This window comes from Gekko japonicus, unplaced genomic scaffold, assembly GCF_001447785.1.
Source record: "Gekko japonicus isolate JY-2015 unplaced genomic scaffold, Gekko_japonicus_V1.1 scaffold3513, whole genome shotgun sequence".
Classification (NCBI taxonomy): Eukaryota; Metazoa; Chordata; class Lepidosauria; order Squamata; family Gekkonidae; genus Gekko; species Gekko japonicus.
Genome location: NW_015171606.1, coordinates 14,958 through 34,219, shown reverse-complemented (window position 1 = coordinate 34,219; position 19,262 = coordinate 14,958). Strand labels below are relative to the sequence as shown.

The 19,262-nt window shown below is 43.6% G+C and overlaps 1 protein-coding gene across 1 annotated transcript in view; it reads right to left on the bottom strand.

Annotated features, from left to right (window-relative positions):
• The window catches only part of BICC1 (BicC family RNA binding protein 1), a gene marked incomplete at its 5' end in the record, with an annotated part of 55,872 nt that overhangs the window by 32,769 nt on the left and 3,841 nt on the right, over positions 1–19,262 (bottom strand). The window contains 5 exons of the mRNA XM_015419918.1: positions 4,303–4,434; positions 7,907–8,158; positions 11,382–11,576; positions 12,682–12,735; positions 15,660–15,818. Of these exons, the coding sequence (XP_015275404.1) occupies positions 4,303–4,434; positions 7,907–8,158; positions 11,382–11,576; positions 12,682–12,735; positions 15,660–15,818 (792 nt within the window). The remainder of the gene's footprint in view (positions 1–4,302; positions 4,435–7,906; positions 8,159–11,381; positions 11,577–12,681; positions 12,736–15,659; positions 15,819–19,262) is intronic.

Sequence of the window (19,262 nt, the reverse complement as noted above, 5' to 3'; positions counted from 1 at the left end):
AATAAACGCATAAGAAGTTAAGCGAATGCAAAAACTGCTAAAGTATACAAAGCGGGACTAAATCGCATAACTTTTGTCTTGTTTTGGAAAACTTACTGCTTGTTGATATTATGGCTGGGAGAGGACGGAGGGGGCCGGGGAAAAAACTGGGGACCGGAAATAACATACCAACGACTCCCTCCCAGAACCAGGAAGTAACTACAGACTTTTCTTCATTGCTAGCAAATGCACTGCGCCCCCTAATGGATCAGATGACTAACCTCAACACTAAGCTGGACAATGGCCAAAAACAATTGAATCAAATGGATAGAAGAACCTCAGCAACTGAGAAAATGTTGAAAAAGATGGAAAAACAGACTGAGAGCATTAACAAAAGAGTGGATGAAGCAGAGAAGGAGAGATCCTCTGATAAAATGCAACTAATACAGCTCCAGCTGGAAAGATCCATGTACGTTCTATGTTTCCATGGGATCCTTGAAGAGAAGAACAAGGATTTAAAAGAACTTTTGGGGGTTGCCTTGGTCCCATTAATGGATTATAAACAAGAAGATTTAATAAAAGAAATGGATGTGGCTTACAGAACCTATCCGGAATTTATAAAGAAAAACAAACTCCGAGGGGAAACCTAACTAAAATTCATGAAACGAGCTACCAGAGAACTGGTGTTAGTCAACAATGAATCAAGAATGAAGACATAAAAATTTTAAAAGCATCCCTTTTGAAGTTAGAAAATGGAGGAAAGGCTACAGGATGCTTACTCTCACTCTGCAAAAAAAGGAAATACCATACAGATGGTTATTCCTGGAAGGGCTGAGCTTCAATTATCAGAACAAAAAATATAAAATTGACTCTGTGCCAAAAGTGGAAACATTTATGGATCAAATGTTTAATATAAAAAAGAAGCAGAAGGAAAAGAATTTCAAACCAGATAGGGAGGAAGAAGAAGAATCCTACTCACAGGATTCAATAAGCCAAAATTCCACATCATCAGAATCATCTGAATCGGAGAAAGGAGAGGCTGCCCCCAAACTCCTGAAAACGAAGAAACGCAAGAAGACAAGACTCTAGAACTAAGACAATAGTACTAAAGGCAGTAATTATGTTAAGCTATTAAATGTGTACTATCATAATTGAATCAAATCTTTGTATCACCTGTTATATTAGGTTAAAAAGCATTATTTTTTCAACTATCCAGATCGTGACATGTATTAGACTTCCTTTCTCCAAATCCAGTAGATGAAATAGATTAGAATGATAGTTTTCCTTTCCCTATCAAGTAGATATATATGTATAAGAGCTCTTTTACCCATCACCCATAGTATTAGTGTTAGGGTATTAGTATCCCTTCCCCTATCCCATAATTGTAGTGTGTAGAAAATGCAAAAAAATAAAAAATTCCCCTTCGGGGGGGGGGGCAAAAAAAAAAGCATGTACACCAACACAAACCCATGTAAACAGTGGGAAATAGCCATTTGTAAATTGCTTTGTCCGAGACACATGTTTTGTTTAAAGAGTGCTTGGGGGGGGGGTCAACAGTGGGAGGGCTTCTAGTGTCCTGGCCCCACTGATGGATCTCCTGATGGCACCTGGTATTTTTGGCCACTGTGTGACAGAGTGTTGGACTGGATGGGCCACTGACCTGATCCAACATTGGCTTCTCTTACGTTCTTATGTTCAAATATAGATTTTATGGTAATAAGAAACTGCGTTTGTGTAGTGAAGAACCAAAGTTAACATCAAGAATGGAAAAGATGAGAAGGGGACTGCTCCAACAGGAAGAAAGGAAGCTCATTTACTAGGCAGGTCCTTGTTTTGCAGAGAGAGGGAGTTTAAGTCCATATAGCCTTGGTGTGCCTCTAGGTGGCAAGGACTGGGACAAAAATCACAGGTCCCGGTCTTCAGGAGGACTGCGGATATTCCATAAACTTAAATATGCGCGCAGATTTCATTCTTGGAGACTGGTACTACAGTGTTCATACTCCTTCAGAGAATAAATATCAGAGCCAGTTTGGTGTAGTGGTTAAGTGCGCGGACTCTTATCTGGGAGAACCGGGTTTGATTCCCCACTCCTCCACTTGCACCTGCTGGATGACCTTGGGTCAGTCACAAGTTCTGGCACAGCTGTTCTTGAAAAAGAGCAGTTTCTGTCAAGAGCTCTCTCAGCCCCACCCACCTCACAGGGTGTCTGTTGTGGGGAGGGGAAGGGAAAGGAGTTTGTAAGCCGCTCTGAGACTCCAAGTGAAGGGCGGGGTATAAATCCACTCTCTTCTACTTCTTCTTCTCTTCACAAGAGCCATTTCCAAATGTGTGTTCAAAGCCACGCTAGCTTGAACTGAAAGTACACAGCACCAAGAAGATGCTCAAGTGCTACGTCACAGGGTCCTGCTTCACCTTAGCACTGCAACGCTTTTGGAAGATCAGTGTTGTAAAGGGAAAACCAGGTTCATGGGCGAGGACTCAAATAACGTTTCTGCCGCACAAACCTATGAACCACAGGAGCGGCAGCGTTTGGAGGCTGTGAGCAAATCAGCCCGAAGTTTAGTAAAGATGCCAGATATCATTTAAGGAAATGTTAGAACATCTGGCTTGCCCCCCCCCTTCTTGCTTGTCTTTCTTTCAGCTCTCAAAACCACATTAAAAAAAAAGAATTATGGGCTCTGCTCTCACTTTCCTTGGAAGCCTTTATTATTAAAAGTTTTACTGCGATATCAAGAAAATAAATATTGACTTTTGGGGGGGGCAGGTAGTGAAACTGAAACCACAGTACGGTACGCCAGTTCAAACGCAGCCAGATACAAATTAGGCAATATTGTAAAGTTAAAAGCAGGATAATAGGAGATATTATCCAATTGTAACTGTAGAGGATCTTGCCATATTTAACTCTTGTTCCTATTAATGTCTCCCAAATGTTGCAAGATGTTAATTTTGTCTTCATCCCTTAAGACAGAGATTGGCACAAGAGCGGCAGAATTGTGGAAGCCAGCGTCAATCAAACGTTCAGAATCCTGGCAAATGAGCCACTTCCCTTGAAATATGGACGGTCACGTATGCCTTTTGCACAAGCCCTGGAATAGCAAGAGGCAGTCACTGGGCGACCGTTTGCCCCGACACAAACATGTCAATTTCACACCCGAAGCTGCGGGGCTGCATTTTGACTCGCAGCTTCGCCCGATTTCCTCCGCAGTTTCGTGATCCTGTTTTTTGAGGATTACGAAACTGCGAAGGAAATCGGGCGAAGCCGCGGGTCAAATGCAGCCCCGCAGCCTCGGGTGTGAAATTGACAAATGATGTCGGGGCAAACGGCGGCTGCACCGCGAGGCAACTCCAGTGACTTGTGTTTTTCAGAATTCAAGCAGGGAGTTTGTTAAACCCAACACACCAAAGGAAAACAGTGTGTTCTGTCCCCATGAGAGACGCATGCGCATCACCTGCTTCTGTGGATGAGATCCAACACACAGTGCAGGTCACCCACACTTCCTGCCGTCAATTCCATGCAAGGGCACCTGAGTACATTCAGACGAAGGGAAAGTAAGCCAAATCAGCAGCTTCTTTGTTGTGGAGAGAGGAACGCTAATTTTGGCCTTAGAAATTATTTTGAAAAGAGAGGAAAGTCCCTCAGGATGTGGTACAGTGGTTAAGCCTCTAATCTGGAGAATCGGGCTTGATTCCCCCTCACTCCTCCTCCACATGAAGCCTGTTGAGTCAGTCCCAGTTCTCTCAGAGCTCTCTCAACCCCACCTATTTCATAAGGTGCCTGTCATGGGGAAAGGAAGGGAAAGCGATTGTAAGTCGCTTTGAGACTCCTTAAGGTATTGGGAGGGGGGGGGAATAAAAAACGACTCTCCTCTTCTTCTGCTCTTGAAAGCTCTTATTACACAGTGAACTTGCGTGATAATGTTGAACTGCATTTCTGGAGCCCATGGATTTTTTTTTTTAAGGAAACAGATTGGCAGCAGCATCACTGTTATTGATTGAAGATGCAACAATCACCCATAGTTAGGGATCAAGAGTGGATCACAGGACTATCACCCTCTTTTACCTTGGTATGACTTAGATTCCTGATTGTATTAGAAGCACAGGGTGGACTGGCACAGAGCTTCTGAATTACTGAAAAGTGCATTTCTCAGAAATCCAAAACTAGATTCATCCCTTAAAAATACAGATTGGTATCACAGTTACTCTGCTGAAGCAGGTATCACAAAAGTATTGTTAATAATGAGCAAAACTTTCTAATTATGTATACTAGAGTCAGCATAAGAACAAAAATGACTCTCCCATGCAAAGGACAGATCTGTGACCCACCTTGCTTGGTTGCTTTGGCTTTGGCTTAATACTAATGAAGACATCCAGCTGTTCCATTAGTTGAGTTATAAAGTGTGGTTCTACATCGATTTCTTCCTTCATATCGAACATCAGCACAAGAGGAAGGCAACCCTGAAAAGATCAATTACAAAATCCGATGAAAATAGCTAGCCCGCAAAGAGTCATCACAGACTCAGAGGACACTTAATGCCTCCTGCACAGCAGTGTGTAGACTTCAGTTTGCCATCAATACAGGAAACATTTTTATTGATTTCCTCTTCCACATTTTGTACTCAAGTGAGAAACAGACAACTTGTGCAGCACCTGGACTGCCAACGATGACAGCTTTGGAAAATCTTAATAGCTCCGTGCTTCCAGACTAAAATGGACATGCCCCCCTCTTACTTTTGATTTCTCACATGACAAGATTAAAACGGAACAGAAATATTGCAAATAAGACTAGGGTGGGAATCAGTTTGCCCATCCTATGCCTTGCACCAGCCCTGTAATGAATACCAGTAACTTTGATGGTTAAGAGATAGCTGAATACACGGAGGCTGCATTCAGACGCCACCTAACATAGGGGTGTCAAACAGAGAAGGGACCTAGCCCTTTCATTGGGCCTGGCTAGGATCCTACTTGCCCATTGTCTTTCGGTCTGAAGCTAGAGGTATTTGTGCGTGGACAAGTCCAGGCATGCATGGCCCTGTCAGGGCCTGATACACTACAGGTGGGAACCAGTTTGCCCATCCTATGCTTTGCACCAGCTCTGTAATGAATACCAGTAACTTTGATGGTTAAGAGATAGCTGAATACATGGAGGCTGCATTCAGATGCCACCTAACACAGGGGTGTCAAACAGAGAATGGATGGAACTCTGTGTGCCTGTTAGGTGGCCTTCACCCCAAAAATCATTTTGGTATTTGCTTTAAAGGCAAACGGGAGGGAAAGTGAACTGATGGTAGTGAGGTGCTAAGTGAGGAATAAAGAGCTATTCTGACATTACTGAAAAGACTGAGGGGAAGCCCTTGAACAGGGGAATGGAGCAATTTTTCTGCCTTCTTCCTCCACACTGGAGCAGTCCAATCTGCATGGCTATTTCTTCACATGGGTCCTGTAACACTGAAAATAATTCTTGGGAACTGGGGCAACGCCAATGCTTGGAAGGGATGGCAGGAGAGGAAACAGATGGGCAAGAAATCCTTTGTGCCTCTAGTCAATGCTCTGTTGGATAAAGGTAAAGGTAAAGGTTCCCTTGCTTGAAAGCCAGTCGAATCCGACTCTAGAGGGGGAAAAAACCCAAGATGCAGCAAAATACAATGTTTAAGAGTACAAACCTCAAGACGTAAAAACTAATGATATTAAAACACTAGAATCTGACCTCCGTAGACTTCAGTAGTATGGTAATTTAAACATAGTCATAACACACACATCAGGTTAGCTCATCACCATGACAATCTGCTGCCTGGGTCCCCGATGCCATCGACAGTGGAATGGCCAGCATTCGAATTTAACCATTAAGCCACAGTTTAATACCACGTTTGAACTCAGCCTGCATAAATGATTCGTGAACATGCCCATTGATCGAAAATGGCCAACAGTAAATCTTCAGATGCTAATGAAAAGCTTTATCTTGATGTCGAGAAACACGCAAACCGTGACGTTCACTATGAAACTATGAACTTCACTCAAATGCAGATGTTAAATTAAACAATCGGTGTAGTGTAGTAAATTAAACAAAAATGGCAAAAGGCACCTGAACACTGGAAGAACAACGGACTATTTAGTAATACCAAGAATTTCACTGGGATGGGTCCAACCTAACAACTTCCTCAGGCAGAAAGGGAGATAATTTTTATCGATTCCCACATCCCATTGCTGATCTCCAACTTCCTCTTTCTGCTGTTTCTGGGGGGAAGGGGGTCTCCCGTCCCCAGGGAACAGCAATTTGTGAGGAATTTTGGGCTACAGCGGGAAGGAGGAGGAGAGAAAGTCACATTCTGCTGACAGAAATACTTTGACCAGTGGTTATTTTTGTTGGGATCCAAAACATTTTAGCACACGTTTGTTACACTACAAGTGAAACAATACTTCCATTATTTCCAATGCTTGAAATGTGAATGAAAAGAAAATCTATGGATTATGATGCATCTCAGATTCTAACACAGTTCTCTATTATACTTTAACAGTCATTAGACATACTGAATACTTAAGGAAGGCTTAGTATCACCTGTGAAATTATGCTAGCACTTAATCTGCTCGCTATTGTTTAGAATATTTAAGGAGCACAAAATCTTCGCTATCACAAGCAAATTAATTTTTTTTTGACATCTCTAAATAGAAAACGACTGCATCCCTTTTTTCATCTAACAGTATTAAAGACCATGGTTCTAGATCAATTTCTTCCTGCACACTGAATGCTGCTAGGTGGATTCTTAGTAATCACAGATTATATAGATAAAATGGAACCATGTCTTACCATCCAATTATAAGTGCACTTCCCTGCAGCATTGAAAGAAAGAATGGCCACGTTAATTACTATCGAAAGGGAGTACACATTACAAATTACTGTGACACAAGTCAAAATTCACAGTTGTCTCCGGGGTTATAAGAGAGGAAAACTCAATGATTCCCTGGATTCATAAGCCTCAAATTCCAATATTCTGCTTTAAAAAACCCTCAAGAAGATATTTTAAAGATTTTGCTAGCTCACTCCAACATTAGGAGCTGGTAAGCAGATTTTTGCAAAAAGAATTGCTGGGACTTGAAACCCCTCTTTTTTTTTAAAAAAAAGTATTCACTCCAGATGTATACAGTTAAAATCGTTCATAAGCTAGCAGGCTCTACCTCATGGGCACATTCCACCTGAGGTTTAGCACTTTTCAGTCCCGTTGATTTGAATAGGAAAGATTCAATTCTCCCATTGAAATCAATGGTACTTAGAAGTACTTAACATTCATTGGATCACACCATATCACCTAGAGTCTAGACAAATGTATCTACTTTAGATGCTGTATATGTACACTTAAGAAGAAGTGCGTGAATGAGACGCTCGTGTTTGGAAACATATACCGCCAGATACTCTTAATGAGATGAGGTTATAAACCTGTGCTGGGGGGGGGTGTCAAATGACCCACTAGTATGTCATACACAAAAAAACCCAATAGCGACAATCCGAGATGTTGGGGTGATTTCCTCCTCAACATACTTCTTTATGAGCAGAGTTGCCCAGAAGAGTATTCTGTAATGGGAGGACCTACCTGTAATCTGAAGTCGTATAGCCCAGATTTGGGTTGATGCCCACGGACAGCTAAGCAAGGGGAGCAGTGGCACTGCCAAGCATACACTAGAATACAGTTCCTCATGTTGTGGTGACCCCCCCAACCATAAAATTACTTTCATTGCTATCATAAGACCATCGAAAATTTGTGTTTTCCGATGGTCTTAGGCGACCCCTGTGAAAGGGTCGCGACCCACAGGTTGAGAACCGCTGCACTAGAGGGTCAACCCGGGGCCCTACCTAGCATCCATTTGATCCCATGAACAACCCTCCTCCCTTAATACGATCTGATGTTTCCCCAAAGCTTTCATGTAAATTATTTACCATGAGGTACTGTCTGGCAAGACAGACGGACTCGATAGTGCCCTGGAGGTAGACTGTGGATTTCTTCTGTGGGTTACTGGGATCGGGGAAATGGATCTGAGCACCAGTCCTCTGCATGATATGCTTAATGTTGCTGCCATTTCGACCCATCATAAAGAGATGATGCTGAGCTGCTATATCGAGTTGCGTGCTCACAGGGATCGCGGAAGCCAGGCTACCAGCCAGGTGCTCCAAAAGCATAGCAGTTCCTTCCTGTTTGTTTTTTTTGAAGGGAAAAAAAAATGAGATAAGCTTTTGCAGTCAGGTTACTCATTCTGCAAGGCAAGAGGTATTCAATTAATCTGAATTAAAAACAACACGATACCTAAACGATGTTACTGCAAAAACAGTATTAATGGGCATTCCCAGAACACTTGCATTATATCTGTGTTTGCATTCTAGCCCAAATAGCCCAGCTTAGCTCAGGCTCATCAGACCTTGAGTGTTTAAAGCAGGGTTGGCCCGGGTCAGTACTTGGATGGGAGACCACCAAGGAAGACTCCGGTTGCTATGAGGAGCAAGGCAATGGGGAACGACCTCCACTCATCTCTTGCTTGGAATGCCTCATGGATGGGGTTCGGCACAAGTCGGTTGCAACTCGATAGCACATTCTCCTCTTCAAGTTCATTGTTGCCAACAACCTCTACTATCATTGTCAAAAATATATTCCAACCTCAACCACCTTCACTAAAGTTTATAAAAGCATCCCATTTCATTTATAAAAGCATCGCTGTTCTCCCAACTTCAGTCCCACTCCTGCTGTAAAATGGGACACCCGGTATTTTTTCATCATTTGTCTTTTGTAGCATTATCCCTCAATCTGGAGTTTATACCAGAGTTGGCACGTTCTTCCAACTTGTTCTTTTAATACTGATCCAATAACAATTCAGATTGTTTTTGACTGAACAATCCCTTCCTCCACATTGTTTGTGCTGTAGCTCTCAACTGAAAGCACTGAAGGAAGAGGCGGATGGCACTGTTCATTCTCTCTGATACTTCCGCACAGGATAAAATTCCATCTTCCGTCCAACAGGTTATTAAAGTAAAGGTAAAGGTTCCCTTGCTCGAAAGCCCATCGAATCTGACTCTAGGGTTGCGGTGCTCATCTCCGTTTCCAAGCCGAAGAGCCAGCGCTGTCCGAAGACGTTTCCGTGGTCATGTGGCCGGCATGACTAAACACCAAGCCGCACGGAACGCTGTTACCTTCCCACTGAAGTGGTCCCTATTTATCTACTTGCAATTTCTTGCTTTCGAACTGCTAGGTTGGCAGGAGCTGGAACTAGAGACGGGAGCTCACTCCGTCATGCGGCACCCGGGTCTTGAACTGCTGAACTACTGACCTTCCACAGCCTGCAGTTCAGCATCTTAACCACTTGAGCCACCGCAGGTCCTAACAGGTTATTAACCTGTATTAATTTGTGTTGAGACCAGCCAGTTAATTCTCCAAATAAATCAAGTGTAGAAGATATCTGACTATAAGGTATCAGCGCTATCGGAGATACCCATGGACCTAAAATACTTTTTTCTTCCACACTTAACAGTTGTCAGGCTTTGTCAGGGTTAACAGGTCCTGCCTCGTTGCTGGCGGGGGACTTTGGGGGGGCATTCCTTGGAGGGGATGTCCTCAACACGATGACATCACACAGAAGTGACATCGTCATGCTAGGGATGCACCCCCTATTGGTGCCAGTTTGCAAGAACCATTTAAAGGGAACCTTCCCTTTAAATGGTTTTGGCAAGCGGGCACGCCAGCGCTCCACACGCCTGAACTCCAAGCGGCCAGGTGTGTGGCTACTTTGGTGTCGTGGTTAGAAGTGTGGACTCTAATCTGGGAGAACCGGGTTTGAGTCCCCACTCCTCCACTTGCAGCTGCTGGTGCGACTGTGGGTCAGTCATAAGTTCCTTCAGAGCTGTTCTCTCGAGGGCAGTTCTCGAGAGAGCTCTCTCAGCCCCACCTACCTCACAGAGTGGGTCTTGTAGGGAGGGGAAGGGAAAGGAGACTGTAAGCTGCTTTGAGACTCCTTTGGTTAGTGAAGGGCGGGGTATAAATCCAATCTCCTCCTCCTCTTCTTCTTCTCCCCCTTCTCTGCAAGATTTAAAGAGCCTTCCAGCTGATCAGCAGGCCATGTGTTCCCACCGATCAGCTGGAGGGTCCTTTAAATCTTGCAGGAGGAGAGAGGGGGGTGGCTGCTGTTACAGGTGGGGTTTCCCTTGCCAGCCAGCTGGCCAGCAGGAACCCACAAAATCAGGGGATCCCCTGCCCCCACCTGGAGACTGGCATCCCTAGGCTTTGTTTAGGTTTTATCTGAATGAGTCGGATCCAGCCAACTCTTTAATATAATCTTGTCCAGTTCTCCTACTTATTGCATCCCGTCCTACACGTTATATGAAGCTGCCTTATATTGAACCAGACCATTGGTCCATCAGAGTCAATATTGTCTATACGGACTGGCAGCAGTTCTCCAGGGTCCCAGGCAGACGTCTTCCCAAACACCTGGGACCTTCTGCATGCCAAGCCGATGCTCTGCCACTGAGCCATTGCCCCTCATCATGTCTTTTGTCTGTGTAGGTCCCATGACCCCTACCAGGCTTTCTTGTTGTCGAGGGAGATCCTCTCTTTCCTCTTTCACCAGCCAAAAAGGTGGTTCAGTCCAACCCAATATATGGATGATATATAACTGAAAATATGTACAAGCAGAGCTTTTTTTGTAGAAAAAGCCCAGCAGGAACTCATTAGCATAATAGGCCACACCCAACAGCAGAAACTCATTAGCCTATTAGGCCACACCCCCATACCTTCCTTTGGCTTGCCTGGGCACCCCACAGTTGCGGGGAGCCCAGGCAAGCCAGCCCTCGGAGGGAAGGGAAGGCAGTTTAAACTGCCTTCCCTTGCCTTGCCCGAGCAAGCCCGTCCTTGGACAGGCCAGGGAAGGCATAGGGAGGCATTTAAATGACTCCCCGATCCTTCCAGGGGGCCCCTGGCCCGCCCACCTTGGAGTGGCCAGGGGGGGTCGCTCTCCAAGCCTTCCCTCTGTAGCCATGCATGCGGGGGTTTTGCCTGTAGTGGGCGTGACCAACTCTGAAGCCAGCCGGAACTCCGTTCCTGTGCGTTCCTGCCCAAAAATAGCCCTGTGTACAAGCATACTACAGAGTTACAAATTGCAGAAAACTCAAACTTGGTTATGTCTATCATGCATGCCGCATATTTTTGAAAAAGTCTTGTTATAGAAGTCACCCTTCCCTCTTGTTTAAAAGCCACCTTGAAGAATCTGTAAGAATGAATCCATTGGATGTGATGCCAAGATCTAGGATAGCTTCAATACTCACTGGGAGTGACTACGAACCAGACAAAAGCCAAGCAGGGATAAGCAGATGCTGGTCAAACGGAAACTGGAACTCTGACCTTTACAACAATGACAGTGATTTCAGATATTACCTTCACAGCACTAGCATTATTCTGAGATCCTCTGATGATGACTGTAGCACCATATGTCCGGGAACGTTGCTTAAAAGACACTGAAATGTTGTATGTCTGAGATATATGCTGAATGGTGGGAGAATTTGGATCTGGGATTGGTTGAAGGATTCCAGCTATAGGTAATTCAAACATTAGGACCAGTGGAAGCAGCTCCTAGAACACGATCAAATCAAACACAGAAAATACTCAGCACTAATTAAGAACCTATTTAGCCTATCACAAAGTTGCACATTGTGGAGCATTAGGTGTCCTGAAGAGCCCTTTCCTGTGGCATACAAACTTGCTTTCTGGAATTACGTTGTGCAATCATGGCCAGAATGGAGCAGGATTGTTACCCTGCTAAACGTTTAACCATCTGAATAAAAACTCAACTCTTAGGAACAGTAAAGCACATAGTTCTAATGATCCCAATACAATCAAATGAAATTTTAAGGCATAATACAGATCAGCTTCAATCAGTGGTTCATACATAAGATGATAATAAAATACTACGGACACACATGAAAGAGCACTGAAAGCGAACTAGAAAGCAGCACAAAGTTTTTATTCGATCCTCTATGCTTAAGGCTTTGGTGGACTTCCACGGATAAGCTGTTATATAAAACCCAAGTTGTAGGTCAGAAGGCTCAGGACCTTAATAATGGTGAACATGTGTACCCTTTCATTTAAAGAAGAACCACGAGGATCTTCCATCATCATCTTTCCTCAGATTTGGAAATAAAATATGGGAAGGGGAGAGGTATATTGTAAAAACACATTTGGAACACAGCTCTGAATTGTACTCATGCCCCTCAAATCAAAATGCTTCCATGCACAGCTGTAGTACTATTATCTGCTTTAGCAACCTTTGACTAGGGAATGCCATTACATGGGTGGGGGGAACTAAGTCAGTCAAAGATCTGTGATCCGTAGAATGTGTAGTTTTGATGCACCCCATGTGCAGCAGCACTACAGAAGGCTGGGCCTTTTCGTATACCCTCTGTTCACCCCTTCTGCTTATAGGGATACTGCCCTGGATTCTCTGATCTCATGCAGGGGCCAACAGTGAATGTGATCAGCTATAATGGCTATTTTAAGTCTCCAGATTGTAGCCTGTGTGACCCTTAATGTTCTTTTGGTACATGCAAGCAACACATACTGTGGGACTGAACACATTTCCTTCAGCTGCAAGCCTACAAGTAATTAGAATTAGCATAAAATTCTGATTCATTTCAAGTGTCTTACAGAAGATTATATCAAGTTTCAGTCCCATATTTACCCGTATTCTAGCTCTGGCAGACTCAACTCCGGCTGGCTGTCCTGCTATAGACACCTGTGGAAATCGGAAAAATTCAATTCTAACCATGATCGTATGGTTCTGATTCAAAGCTGTAATTCTACTGGCAGCCTTAATATTTAAAAACACAATTAAAAGGCAACTGTACCTCCAGAAGCTCCAGTATATTGTAGAACAATTTTCTAATTATAACACTTCTCATAAAATTTAAGGATTAAATACTAAAACATACAATTTAGGACATGAAATTGGGAAGCGATGCGCTGGAAGATCATTCTGAGATAGAAGTATTTAAACTGTTTTATGTGCAAAATCAGACTGGATGATAGGCAGCTTTGGAAGAGTTTAGAGAGATTTATGAGAGACGTGTGCTCCATATCACAGATTGCCACGGGTCTTTGAAACATATCTGAAACCATATAATCAGCTGGGCAAGTATTTTATCTGGCTATGTAAAATCACGGGGTGCTGCCGTTACTGGCTCAAGGTTGCCACTGCAGGCACACAACCACAACAGAATGGACTGTCATTTACCGCAAGTCTAATGTTTGCAGCCCCATCACTAAGGAAAGCAGCCTAATGAAGCCTTAAGGAATGGCGAAGCAACCTAGGCATGCCGTTGCCACTCCCTTGGTTCACGTTGCGGCTATTCCTGAGCCTGCGCTGTCTGTTTTGTGTTTTCTATTTGAAACACCTCTCTGCATCGTGAGCCGGTGACTGCATCATTCTAAAGAAAGACTTGTACTTTCAAGGACTTAGGTAAAGGTTTCCTGTGCTCGAAAGCTAGTCGAATCCAACTCTAGGGGGCGGTGCTCATCTTGGTTTCCATGCCAAAGAGCCAGCGCTGTCCGAAGACTTCTCTGTGGTCATGTGGCCGCCATGACTAAACACCAAGGCGCACGGAACGCTGTTACCTTCCCACCGAAGTGGTACCTATTTATCTACTTGCAATTTCTTGCTTTCGAACTACTAGGTTGACAGGAGCTATTCAACTGGTGTAGACGTTATATTTCTGCACAGTGGCAAAACCATTACTGTGCAGACTGTTTATATTTGTAATTAGAACTGTATAAGAAGACAGAAGTCTCTAGTGTAATTTGTACAGTGTGACAGATTATTCTGTTTGTTTGTTTGCATAACTGTAGGCACAACGCCTATAGAAGAGTTGTGATTGTACAAACTGCAAAAAGAAAGCTTTGGGTGTCCCTTAAAAATGGACTCTGTTGGTATGTTATCTATAGTCTGCCATACTAAGTGTGAGTCAAGGTGGATTACCAGGGTTGACAGGCAGGGCCTGGCAACCAGCGAGAGGGTTCTGGGTGGGCCAGTGGGGTGCTGTGCTGTTGCATGCAGCACTATATTGGCTAAAACCCAGAAAGGATAAAGGATAGCTCTAGGAATCTGGCAATTCCTATAACTACCCCTTTTCACATCTGGGAAGAATTTCTGGGAAGAACCCAAGGCTGCAGTTTTTAAGTACCCCCCTCCACTACTCAGAGCAGCAACAAGGGATCGGAGATCCTGCCCCCCACCTAACTGGCGTCTTCAACAGACTCCCTGTTAGGGAGATGGGGCTGAGAGAGCTCCCTCGAAGACTGCTCCTGAGAGAATAGCTCTGAGAGAACTTGTGACTGACCCAAGGTCACACCAGCAGCTGCAAGTGGAGGAGTGGGGAATCAAACCTGGTTCTCCCAGATTAGAATTTGCGCTCCTAACCACTACACCAGACTGGCTCTCCGTAGATTGCACAGTGAAAGTCAGTGCAATCAATAGAATGAGGAGACAAACAATGTAATAGGACTGCAGAAATCTCAAACAAGGCATAAATATTAAACATTTAATGTGAAACAATGCCAGAAATGATATCATGTAAGTAGAAATATAATGCTGTGGGAGCTCAATAAAAATATACAGCAATCCCATTCCTCTACTGAAACATTTTCCTGAATCATTCTCTTATAATGCAGCCCTATTTCCTCTATAAAAATGTCCCTCCGGAACAGTTTTGTTTTATATAGTTTGTACCGCCTCTGATGGCCAATCTACGCATTTGGAAAGGGTACCAGGGATGGCCCTCTAGAGATGACAGCACTCCAAAAATTCAGGTGAGCACACCTAATGTGTGGTAAACTGCTGAAGTGATTTTTGCCAGACAGTGGAAATTGAACACAATCCCAGAAGAGGGAGAAACTGGATAACCAAAACTCTGGCAAGCAGCCAATACAGAAAAGAGAGAGCATGTGCATATGTAGCCAAATTTGGGAGAGGGAAGCTGTGGAGGACAACATGAATTCAACAACTAGATAAAATATGTTATATTCTGTAACGCCACATTTGGAGAGCCAGTTTGGTGTGGTAGTTAAGTGAATAGACTCTAATCTGGGAGAACCAGGTTTGATTCCCCACTCTTCCACTTGCACCTGGCTGGATGACCTTGGGCAAGCCTTAGTTCTGTCAGAGCTGTCCTTGAAAGGGCAGCTCTCTCAGCCCCACCTACCTTACAGGGTGTCTGTTGTGGGGAGGGGAAGGGAAAGGAGTTTGTAAGCGCTCTGAGACTCCGAGTGAAGGGTGGGATACAAATCTTCAGCTTCCAAAAACATTGACCACATTTTTAAAATATTCTGTAACATTTTGTTATGTTCTTGTTTACAGATAACACAAATAAAGAAACTAAAATAAACAGTTAGAAATGCAGATTGATACGTTTGCAAGAAAATAATCCTCTAGATTTTTAAAAAAATGCCTGTGGAAAACTGGCACATCAGAGAACAAAAAGTTCTAAACCACTTGACCTGCTATTTATGGGGAAGTGTTCAAACATTGACAATCCTCTTAAACACCATCTTTCCCTCAAAATGTAGAGCAGTTCTATTTGAGGAACGCTTCTGAATACGAAATAAAACAACGCCCTGACCAATATCTATGGCTAGAATAGATGAAGAGACTTGGAGAAGACTCACTTGATTACTCTTCTCCGCTTGGTTATTTCTATTCGAGTCTGGGAAATGGATGTGGCAACCCGTCTCCTCCATCACCTTTTTAATATTATTGCCTCCTTTGCCAATCACATGAGAGTGCTCTGTGTGAGACACATCCATCTTCAAGGTGACTCGATTACTCTGCAAAAGGGTCGAAATATCTGTTAGTGCATTTCCCTCATGATATAAAATAAATACTAAAGTTGCCTCTCCCTCTCACTTAGGGTTGCCAGCTCCGGGTTAGAGAATATCTGGATATTTTTTTGGGGGGTGGGGAGAGCCAGAGAGTGGGGTTTGGAGAAGGACTTCAATGGGGTATAATGGCATAGAGTTCACCTTCCAAAATGGTCATTTTCTCCATGTGATCTGTCACCTGGAGATGGGTTGTAACCCAGGAATTTCAAAAACAACATCCGTGACAAAAATAACAGAGTCAATAAAGGTAAGTTGCAAGAACGTTTACTGTAGTCATTTCTGTAGAAAATTTTCTTCTATTATTGCTCACACGCTAATTAATACTGTGCAATGAACAATTCGTTTGACAATATTTGCTTTATCTGTGAAGACCTTGGGTTCCGTTATTAGGGAGTCAACATGGAATGTTTCCTTCAAGAGTTGATAAGTAGTAATTGAAAAGAATCGGGATTGCTACATGCTCAGATGCAGTTTTGTGTAGTGGTTAAGTGCGCGGACTCTAATCTGGGAGAACCGGGTTTGATTCCCCACTCCTCCACTTGCACCTGCTGATGTGACCTTGGGTCAGTCACAAGCTCTGGCACAGCTGTCCTTGAAAAAGAGCAGTTTGTGTCAGAGTTCTCTCAGCCCCACCCACCTCACAGGGTGTCTGTTGTGGGGAGGGGAAGGGAAAGGAGTTTGTAAGCCACTCTGAGACACCTTTGGGTAGTGAAGGGCGGGGTATAAATCCAATCTCTTCTTCTTCTTCAGATAAAACAAATATTGTGAAATATTGTGAAACGAATTGTTCATTGCGCAGTATTCGATAGCGTGTGAGCGATAATAGAAGAAATTTTTCTACAGAAATTACTACAGTATACGTTTTGCAACTTATCTTTATTGACTCTTCGTTATTTTTGTCATGGAAGTTGTTTTTGGAATTCCACTTCCTCCCGTGAGCTCTCATTTTTGACTACCACCTGGAGGCTGGCATTCCTACTCATACCTCATAAAACAGTTGGGTTATATACAAAATTTTCGTTTTCACTTTTGAATACCATCCTCCCAACCCCCAGTTTCTCATTTCCCCTTTTTTGAACAGTGCGAAAAATAAGACAACGAAGTTTTATGCAGTTAACTGAAGATTTCAGTAAGAAAGAAAGGGCAGTCCTGTGGCACCAGAAAAATAAAAATGGTAAAGGAAGATTCCCTGGGTTTGAGACCACTAAGTTGGGAAGTACGAATGGTAACTGACTGACATCTGAAATGTGAACTCAAGAGTCTCATTCAGAAAACCAATGCATTTTCGGCGTTCCTTAGCTAAGTACTAGTATGCAAACATGGAAGAATAAATCAGCTTTTAAGAAACAAACAAACTCTGAGCTCTTGAAAAATGGTTGACGCCTCCCCCCCACCCCGTGAGCAGCATTACAAGTGAACCTTGACATTACTTGATCAAAACCCCAAAGAAAGAATTTGATAGAGGACAGCCCATGAGAACCAATCTTAGATTTCTGGTAGTCATTTTACCATAAAACGAATTTGGAGTTAGTTGGGGGGGGGATCCTCTCAGTCATGAATATCTAAAGGCAAACTGAGAAGTTACTACATTACTCCTTACAGGTTTTCCTATTGGTATGATGCCATCAATTCCATAATTAAAAAAAACTTTTTGAGAAATTCAAGGAGAAGGACAAAATCATTAACTGCAGTAAAATTCAGTTGGTTAGCCATGTTCGTCTGAAGCAGGACAACAAATTTGATAAAGTGTGCGTGCACACGAAAGCTCATACCTAGAATAAACCTTTGTTGGTCTTAAAGGTGCCATTGGACTTTAAATTTGCAGTAAAACATGACAGCTAAATTAAACCTCCATTTACAGTGACAGTATACCTCTGGCTCTCAGGTGCTTAGGATAAAAAGGAAGTGGCTCATCAGGGGCACCTGGAGCACCCCTGCTCGAAACAAAGGATGGAACTGAATGGCTGTTCTCATATTCGCACCCACTTCACTTGGGTGTCTAACAAGGCTGCCAACCTCCAGATGTTGGCTGGACATCTCCTGGGATTACTGATCTCCAGGCGACAGAGATCAGCTCACCTGGAGAAAATGGCTGCTTTGTAAAGTGGATTCTATGGCATTATGTCCAACTAAAATCCCCTCCCCAAACCCTGCCTTCCTCAGTCTCCACCCCCAAAATCTCCAAGTATTTCCCAACCCAGAGCTGGCAACCCTCATGTCCAAGCTTTTTTTCCTCCCTGCACCAGTGCCTTTAATAGCATCCAGAGACAGAGAAAGAAAAAAAACCCACTTTACATGCTAGATTTAGATGCTCTGACCTGCTGTTCAAGACACAGAAGCAGCGTCACAAAAAAGCCACAATCATACATTTCCCACAAAGCTCGTGCCTACCTCTGTTTATCAGCAGCCAGAGATTTAGACTGTGGAAACCTGTAAGTCTGTGCCTCTCCCCTTCCTCCCATGGCTCAGAAATTTATCTCTTCATGGCAAACTATTGCCTGCCGTTACACTTAACTCACAAATTATTAGTTTGATCTGTTGCCTCCAGAAGTAACAAACTACAGTTTGCCGTGCAAGTAGATGATTGGCTTCCAAATTCCAAATCAAGCGCAGGAGGAAGACCAAGTAGCTCTAGTACAAGTCCCTCACAACAACCCACAGTTTGTTGTTGCTATGTGGATCAGGCTATTAAATTGATTAATCTGGGATTGCGCCTCTTGACCAATGCAAATCCTCGCTCACATTACATTTCGGCTCCACACTAAGGAGCCTATATAGCCATGGCAACCTGCTGTCCAAAATCCAGGCGACAATTCTTGGATTTCTGGATCTTGTAGGTCAAATTATAAGGATGTAAATTAGAAGAAATCCAATTTTAAAAGTTCAAGTCACTCCAACAAGACCACACCTCTCTTGAAAAGCCACCAATGATTGGCACGACCAAGAGACTAAAGCACACCTGTGGTATTTTAAGGTCAAGACACAATAATGACAATCCTGTCCTTATATATAAAAGAATTTTCGCAGGGCAACATTCTATGCCCGCCAAAATTAGTTGGCTCTGTGATATGTCAATCACAGGGTGTCTCTATCCACTGGCTGCGTTGCCTGAGTTCTCTCCCACTCACTGCAGCCTAGGCCACTCTTCTCTGATTGGGCCAGCGTTTCAAGGTCATCTGCATATGGAAGCTGATTGGACTTCACTGCATTCCGCCCCTCAAACTCCCCCCCGTTTGCGTACTCCCCCCGTTTGCATATGGAGACTTTCCCATCCTCCTTTGCATCAATCTGTCTTTGTTGGCAACCCTAGGCCTGCCAGCACTCTCAGGGTGACTTCATGCCTCCTGACTGGCATTACTTCACTAGCCCTGGCTGCTTGCTCCTGTTCAG